The 9,242-nt window shown below is 38.8% G+C and overlaps 1 protein-coding gene across 1 annotated transcript in view; it reads right to left on the reverse strand.

The window, feature by feature from the left end:
* The window catches only part of APBA1 (amyloid beta (A4) precursor protein-binding, family A, member 1), a 33,181-nt gene that overhangs the window by 21,462 nt on the left and 2,477 nt on the right, over nucleotides 1–9,242 (reverse strand). Inside the window, exons 2-3 of the mRNA XM_009994999.1 lie at nucleotides 4,417–4,543; nucleotides 1,757–1,858 (exon numbers count right to left, since the gene is read on the reverse strand). Coding sequence (XP_009993301.1) covers nucleotides 1,757–1,858; nucleotides 4,417–4,543 — 229 coding nt within the window. The remainder of the gene's footprint in view (nucleotides 1–1,756; nucleotides 1,859–4,416; nucleotides 4,544–9,242) is intronic.

Consider the following 9,242-nt stretch of genomic DNA (forward strand, 5'->3'; position numbering starts at 1 on the left):
ATATAAATGGTGTTTTCAAAGCCCTTTTTTTTTTTTTTTTTAATAGAGTGAACAAAGTCTGTAATTCTATTGTAAAAAATTCACACACAAAAAGATATTTTTTTGTTCATTACCCAGGTTGAAAGACATTCTACTAAGATCAGAGGAACCGTAAAGTAACCGGACCGTTCACCTTTCAATAATGAATAATGAAATATCAAGGTAATTAATATTTCATCACTCTTGTTAACCTCATTGCAACCTAGCATTACAAAATTTATACTTTAAAAAAAGGTTTCACTAAGACCTACAAGTAATTCCAAAAAGTGACCAGGATGCTGTACCATTGTTGTTTTCTCCTTTTGGGTAGTCTGTAATTCTATTGTAAAAAATTCACACACAAAAAGATATTTTTTTGTTCATTACCCAGGTTGAAAGACATTCTACTAAGATCAGAGGAACCGTAAAGTAACCGGACCGTTCACCTTTCAATAATGAATAATGAAATATCAAGGTAATTAATATTTCATCACTCTTGTTAACCTCATTGCAACCTAGCATTACAAAATTTATACTTTAAAAAAAGGTTTCACTAAGACCTACAAGTAATTCCAAAAAGTGACCAGGATGCTGTACCATTGTTGTTTTCTCCTTTTGGGTAAGTTTGTTGATATCCAAAAACTGCTAAAAGTCAGGATACATATGAAGTGACAAAATCTGTATTGAAGAAAGCTAAGGGCTTTAACAACCTAACAAAAGAGGAGATGAAAAAATAATGGTATAATCTATTGTTGAAAGCTTTAGCACACAAGAAATTACGAGTTTCTCAAGTTTTTTGAAACATTTCATTATTTTCTAAAGGCAGATACAGACTGGCAGAAACAACAACATTACAAGATTTTAATAATAACAAGAGGAAAAAAAAAATTTAATTCATTACCAATTAGTGTTTCATTTTTTTACCAATATTTCCCATTACACTAAATGAGTTTTTTTCACTGTGGAAGATCATTTACACATTGCTATCAGTAACAATATGTTATCTTGTCAGACTAGTTTCTAGACTTTTTTGAAGTTTATAAAACAAAAAGCAAAGAAACTGAATATTTAGAGATTTTTCTGTTTGCAAAACCAGCCACTTTACACTAAATACTTTTTATACCAAATGATTTTGTTTTCACACTGTGAGAAGTTCTAGTCAGACTCCTAATTTTCTGTTGAGGGAACTACTGTAGTGTAAAAAGCTGTCAGGTGAGGAAACAAAAAAAGAAAAAAAAAGAAAAAATGCTTTATTTTTGAAAGCCTGGAGTCAGGAACTGAATTCTGATTGTGAATCACTGGCAGGTCAGTTTCTACAATGACAAAATGTTAAGCAGCACAAATTACTACCAAATTCACTTCAGTTAAACAAGTATTTTCATTTGGTTGAGAAACATTACTTTCTTTGATCAGAAGATATTCTGCATGGATAAAAGAAAAAGGCCTCTTCCTCTTGCCTCTAATACAGAGGTGCTGTTGGCTGTCTGGTAAACCAGTGCCTCCCACCCTGGTAAATAAATTTAGTGGTAGCTGAACACAGAGTAAAAAATGACATGATGAACAGTCTTAAATATGTTTGAAATTCAGTCAGGCAGCCAGGCAAGCATAAGGGAATGGAGCTAAAAATCAGTTTTTCAAGTTTGTTGCAACTTTGCACAGGTACAAGGGGGCAGGGAAAAAAACAAAAGGAATAAACAGCATGAACAAGGCTGCAGCTTTTAAAAATATTTCACTCTACCTCTTTATTAGTGGAGCCCTCTGCTGTACTGCAGACATCCTGGTGATGTTGTCTACTTGACGATTCAGCACCCCGAGGGGAAGAGGAATCTGGAGATGGAGACTAGACATGGCAAAAAATTAAATCATAACCTGAGTGACCAATGTAGAAATTCTTCTTTCATACTTTTGTGTAGCTTGATACTGGAAAGAAGAGATGAGATGGGGAAAAAATAAAAGGAAAAGGAAAAAGAGAGGAAAAAAACCAAAAAAAACCCCAAACAAGACAAACACATAGAGTGTGGAATTCATGAAGGTGATCAAAATGAAAGAGAGTAACATTGAGTTCTATGAAATAGTGTGCAAAATAAAATAATCTTAAGTTTTGCAACCTTAGCTTCACAGATATGGAACAGAAAAAGAAGATATAATTCCCTTCTCCTCTTCACCTTCATTCCTTTAACAGGTCTATTTTGGGTAATTACTAGATATTAGAACTATAGTTAACTAATAAATGCTTCCAAAGAGTCAAGAACCAGTTCCTTATAAAGATATCTCCTGGGCAAAAGAGCAGTCCTTGCATCTTCCTTTGTTTTGAATTACTGCTGCAGGGCAATATGAAGATGCAGCTGTGAAACGGTCCCTGGAATGCTGGCATGGGTTTGCAGCATCAGACTGAAGAGCTGCTTATTTACCAGCTGGCATTTCTGCAGAGGCTGTGGGAGAGATACAGGGTCCCCTGACTTGCTGTATAACTACCAGAGTTACTGTGCCACAGCGACTCAACTGCACAACCCACAACTCTTCTGTACTTAAGGGAGTGCCCTCATAGTGTTCACATTCCCAACAGTTACATAGTACTTCCCTATTAGTATTAAATACACAATGTGCCTGATACTATTAGTCTAATAATAACATCCGGATAGTGTAAGATTTAAGTATTAAAAAAAGAAACAAAGTAAAGAACATAATATCAAATGTTTCCACAAACATTTCTCACCTTCCCCCCCCCCACATTACAAGAGGGGAAGAGGAATCTGGAGATGGAGACTAGACATGGCAAAAAATTAAATCATAACCTGAGTGACCAATGTAGAAATTCTTCTTTCATACTTTTGTGTAGCTTGATACTGGAAAGAAGAGATGAGATGGGGAAAAAATAAAAGGAAAAGGAAAAAGAGAGGAAAAAAACCAAAAAAAACCCCAAACAAGACAAACACATAGAGTGTGGAATTCATGAAGGTGATCAAAATGAAAGAGAGTAACATTGAGTTCTATGAAATAGTGTGCAAAATAAAATAATCTTAAGTTTTGCAACCTTAGCTTCACAGATATGGAACAGAAAAAGAAGATATAATTCCCTTCTCCTCTTCACCTTCATTCCTTTAACAGGTCTATTTTGGGTAATTACTAGATATTAGAACTATAGTTAACTAATAAATGCTTCCAAAGAGTCAAGAACCAGTTCCTTATAAAGATATCTCCTGGGCAAAAGAGCAGTCCTTGCATCTTCCTTTGTTTTGAATTACTGCTGCAGGGCAATATGAAGATGCAGCTGTGAAACGGTCCCTGGAATGCTGGCATGGGTTTGCAGCATCAGACTGAAGAGCTGCTTATTTACCAGCTGGCATTTCTGCAGAGGCTGTGGGAGAGATACAGGGTCCCCTGACTTGCTGTATAACTACCAGAGTTACTGTGCCACAGCGACTCAACTGCACAACCCACAACTCTTCTGTACTTAAGGGAGTGCCCTCATAGTGTTCACATTCCCAACAGTTACATAGTACTTCCCTATTAGTATTAAATACACAATGTGCCTGATACTATTAGTCTAATAATAACATCCGGATAGTGTAAGATTTAAGTATTAAAAAAAGAAACAAAGTAAAGAACATAATATCAAATGTTTCCACAAACATTTCTCACCTTCCCCCCCCCACCCCCCATTTAAGATGCTTGACAGCTCTCATATTCATACAGTAAAGTGATAACAATAAATTATTTTATTTAAACTATTTGGTTGCTGATTTTAAGTAATTCTGCACCATTTTAAATGTGTTAACAGTTACTCCAGTAGCACTGCAAGTACCTTTCTCAGCTATTTTAATCAATAAAGTATCATAAGTAAGCAAGCATCTAAATGATCACCCCACTTTCCATGTGCTCTGTTTGAATGTCTGCTCAAATTTTTCTGATGAAATAAACCCTACCAAACCCAAACATCAAATATCCTACAAATTTTGCTACATAACTGGACAGGACATCAGAGCTGTGCCCAAAAAGGTCTGTACGAAACAGCTCAGTCTTGGAAGAATAATCACTCAGTTTTTTTCTGCATCTAAATGCATTTTTAGAGGTACCATTAACAACGCACAAGGAAAGAATGCAGTCACAGCAATAACAAGAAATATTTTGATACATCACAGTAGATAGATAACTTGCAAAGCTGCTCAAAACACTACAGCTGAAGTCTAAAATAAATGCATAGCGACTATTTGTTGTTTGTTACTAAAACAAATTTTAGAAGCCAAAAAATATGCTGTCAGAACTACACAGTAAGTTAATGTGAAGCAGGCTGCTACCACACAGACAGGTTCATCGATGGAATTAGGATGCATTTTCTTAAGTGCAGCAATAAAGAAGTACTAGTTACCCCATTTATCCTCTTGAATATCTACTCACATTTTTCTTACGATACTCAGCTTGGTACATCCAAAAATTCTCCATCTCAACTTCAGTGCTGTTTGACTCAATCCACTCCACCTGAGAAACCTTCCTGACTACTGTGCAGAGGGACTTAGTAACAGAACTTGTAACAGGAGAGAACTGTGTTGCATCATGTTGCACCTAGCCTACCCAGCCAATCCAGCTGGCTACTGGACAGCCCATGAAGACCAACATAAATGACACTGAAACATCTTCAAATACAACCAGCTGCTCTTACCTTATATAAGCAGTGTTGTTTTACATGCTTTTACCTGTTTACCTCTCTCAAGTATGGACTTCCTTAGCTGTACTTGCATTCAAACTTCTAGTTCAAATGCAACTTCATGTGTCAGTCTGAAAATATTAGTATAAATTGCTCCTATTTTTTAAAAAGGACCGAGAAACTGTAATAAGTGCTGTTCTAGTTTTCAACAGCACAAAAAAAGCACCTGAAATTGCTGTCATCTTCCAGTAATAATAAAAAAAAAGATAGTAAAACAAAGATATTCAAGGTTATGTATCCAGTGTTCAGTTTGATTTACAGTCTTGTAACTCCTCTGGTGACTGTTTGTCTTCACACGGACTAACTGAAAAAGTTAAGTTGATGGATCAGCATAAACCTTCTGCCCTGGATATTGAAATGCTTTTTGTTTTGGTTTGGTTTTTAATAATTTTTGGTTTGGAGTCCTTGGGGCATTTCTTTGCTGTATTATTTTGAGACTGTGGTCTTGCATAGATGACAGAAAGATGATCTGTATTCTGTCTGCTCTCCCAACAGTTTTTAAAGGTCTGCTCATAAAAAAACCCCAATATCCTATCAACATAAACTCATCTTTATTTAATTTCTTTTCTTTATCTTTTTTTTCTCTCTTAGTTCATCTATTACAGAAACCTGCTCAATTATTTAAAACCACCTTCTCTTTTGCCTTGTTAATAATACATCACTCTTGCTGTGGAAAAAGTGAAGCAAATTCATCTTCATGAAAACACTTCACTTCTGGAGTTACCAGGAGTGAGAAACTCCTGCAATTTGGAACTCAAGGGTTGAAACACAAAGTGTATAATGAAATAGAACAAAGAAGTAAAACAATGCAGCTCAGTACTGTTCTACCTGAAATGCATGTCTTCATCTCTGAATTTCTGCCTCACAAATCCAAACCAGCCATGGGCATGGTTTTACTTTATACAAGGGTTTATTCTAATATTGCACCACTCAAGTGTCTGCAGAGGAACAGACTGTGAACACTAATGAGAGGGATTTGCAAAACTGAAGTCTTGGCACGCAGCAACAAACTATGCATGCAGGTAACAAAACCTGGCCTTCAGATCTGTAATGCTATGGATGACTGAGTACACCACAGAAAAAGGTCATGGTATGTAGTTCTGGAATGGAGAACTTCTCCCTCCAAAACACTGTTTTCTCCTGGTTCTGGCCGAAGTGAAGCAGGCAGCCTGCTTTTCTTCTCTGGACATCAGATGACAGAAATACTCTTTACATACCAACGAAAAATGATCTACTTTTGTGCCTTTCAGTGCATTTCTCATCATGTCTTTGTACTTCAACAACCAAACAAGCCACTATTCCTAAAGCTCTATGGAATTTTAAAGATGCTTTTTCAGGCCTTCTGTACAGTTTACACACCAGAATATTTAATTGTATTCTGACATACCTATTACACAGAGCTATTCCCTTTTCCACTTGAACATGTGTTCATCTTTAAGTCCAGATCCACAGTCTGTAGATGTCTTCTGTTTAGACTTTTAAAAACCACTATTTCTGTATTTAGCTAGGCTCTCTCACAGCAGGTTTCTGGTAGAGAATCTAACAGAGAAAAATGACAGAAAAGAGCTCCCCATGGGCCTTCCCTTCCTGTGAGAAAACTGTAGACATCTAGAAGCACACCGTTTTCTAACGGGTACACCCCTCCACCACTCTCAGACATGTGTGTACCATCAGCTCCATGCTGGTCTCCAGCATGTATCAACATTTTCAGTACAATGTGAACAGATTCTCTCCCATTTCAGACTTAGAAAACACAACCTAACTCCAGTTTTACAGTCCTTCCCATCATGGGTCAGTTTCCTGATGTCAGATTATTGCAGGGCAGCTCTTAACTGCTACTGTATTTGAAAAAGATACCCTCATGAGGACACATCCAAATGATGGCCTTCTTTGGTTTAAAAAGTTTTCTGATAAACACATTTTGGAAATATATGTGGCAAATGTGAAAAAAACCCACACACCTCATTGCATTTATTCAAAGGACTCCCCGTGTTTTCTCCCCCTTTACTCCACTCTTGTGAAATCCCACCTGGAGTATTGTATCTAGTTCTGGAGCAACAGACACAAGAAGCTGCTGGAGCAAGTCCAGAGGAGGCGACGAAGATGATCAGAGGGCTGGAGAACCTTTCCTGTGAAAACAGGCTGAGAGAGTTGGGGTTGTTCAGCTTGCAGAAGAGAAGGCTCCAGGGAGACCTTCAGGCAACCTTCCAGTACCTGAAGGGGCTACAGGAAAGCTGGGGAGGGACTTTTTACACAGACATGTAGCAGTAGGACAGGGAGCAATGGCTTTAAACTGGAAGAGAGGCTAGACACTGGCACAGGTTGCCCAGGGAGGTTGTGGATGGATGTTCCCTCCCTGGAAGTGGTCAAGGCAGGTTGGAGGGGGCTTTGAGCAACCTGGTCTAGTGGGAGATGTCCCTGCCCATGCAGGGGGGTTGGAACTAGATGATCTTTAAGGTCCCTTCCAACCCAAACTGTGCCATGATTCTATGACAGAGAGAATTTTTCAGCTTTTATCAAAAACACAAGTGCAACATCTTCCCTGCAAATTAGATGTTCAGACCGTCTCTTATGCAGGTGAAAGAATGCATCACTAAACCAGAGTGCATAAGGCACATGGCAGCAAATACTCTCCAATATTAAATATTAAGCAGGTACTTTGGGACTCTCTCTCCCTCTCTCTCTCTCTACCTACTTACCTACCTTTCCCTCACAGTCACTGCATGCCTTTCCTAACATTTCTAACATTCCTTCCTGAACTATACCCAGCTGCAGGCAAACTGAACGCTTCTGGATTGTTATCTTCTCAAAATCATCTCTGGACACTTCCAGCTGGAACTCTACCAAACATTCTTCTGCGAATGTGTCATCTAAATCCTCAGCACTGAGGAGTGACAGATGCTTTCTTGTGAAAAAAAGGCGAAAGAGGTTGTCATATGTAATGAGCCTCAACCGCAGCTCATTATTCTGAATCCCTGGCTTCATTGCTCTCTTGTGGAGAGCTCCTAGCTAAATAAAAAGTTACTGCTATTTGGATCTAAAAAAGGTTTTACAGTTTCAATATCATATATTTAACAACAGAAAATTACAAATATTTTCAAGTAAGTTTTATCTCTAAAAAGGAAAATGGTTTTGTTAAGAAACAATGAGGGGACAATTGTCAAAGTAGAGCTGCAAAATAACTCAATGCTAGTAAGAGCACCCAATTTGCATCACTTATCTGTAAGCTCCTTGATAATTCTGGGGAAATAAAGGCTGTCTTCCCTCTTTATGTAATTCCTTCTTATTTCAAGGCCAATGCTACAAATCACTCTAAAGAACAATTCTGGCATGTATTGGTTATGCTGAAATGCTCCTCTCTAAGATCCTGTTTCTTTCTCAAGGGAGACGAAAGAAAAAACTGTATTTAGATCAACGGCCTTCAACTATATTTTTATTATGATGCATCGCTCATTGTCACTTATTTAACACAACAAAATTTGCCCAATTTACCACTAAACAATTCTAGAAATGACTGTTCAGACTTTAAACAAGTTGTCATCTGAATTAAAGAATGCAGTAAATACAAACCTCATCTTCAATGAAAAACATAATTTTGACACAGTCACAAGTCCATTCTTCTACAGCATGTGTTCCCTTCAATCTGCTACAGATCTTCTAGACTATTGTCTTTATTTATTTACTCTTTCCAAGAACACAGACTGCATGTCTACAACCATAATTTTATCTTTGCACTGAGCTGTACCAACTGTCACTATACATTGCTGTTTTGATTACAGCTAGCACTGAAATCTCAAGTCATGCTCTTATCTGACAGGTAATAATATTGAGTGAGAAATTAACTTCTCATGCAAAACTGAAACCCCTGTGTGAAGGACCAGATATTTCCTCACACAAACATCACATGCCCTTTAGGTCAGCAGTCATAACTGGCTTAAAGATGGCTGCTCCACGTGGCGCTGCCGCCTCCTCTGCCAGAAAACAACAACTCGGATGCCAGGACGGGGCAGCTGCTGCTAGAGAGGAGCAGTGGTGGGAAAATGGCAACAATGTTGCAAACTGCAAGTCTGCAGTGGCAGGACAAAGTCCCCACCTGATTGGCTGAGAAGCCCTAGGAATAAGAAACCGGCCAATTGGGAGCAAAGGAGACCCATAAAAGAGACAGCGTGCGTGCCGCTTTTGCAGGGACCCTGGAGCTGCTGCTGCTTTTGGGGGGGACCTGCGCCTTGGGGTGCCTGCCAGCCAGAGGTCCCCGCTCCTGTTTCGGCTCCCGCTTCTCCGGTTCATCCCGTGTCGCCCATGGCTTTTTGCAGTCCTGGTTTCCGGCTGCGCTGCCTGTTGTCCCCGGCTGCATCGCCTGCTGCTGCCCACCTGCTGCTGAGCACGTGCGGAGAGACGTGGTTCTAAGACTGGGTTGCAGGGGAAGTCACCCGCAGCTACTATGTAAGTACCTAGAGCATCTCGGGAACAAAGTAAGGGATTGTATTTTGGGCATAATTCTCTCCCTAAGGTGTTCCTG

This window comes from Chaetura pelagica, unplaced genomic scaffold (genome assembly GCF_000747805.2).
Source record: "Chaetura pelagica isolate M959 unplaced genomic scaffold, ChaPel_1.0 scaffold330, whole genome shotgun sequence".
NCBI classification, from domain to species: domain Eukaryota; kingdom Metazoa; phylum Chordata; class Aves; order Apodiformes; family Apodidae; genus Chaetura; species Chaetura pelagica.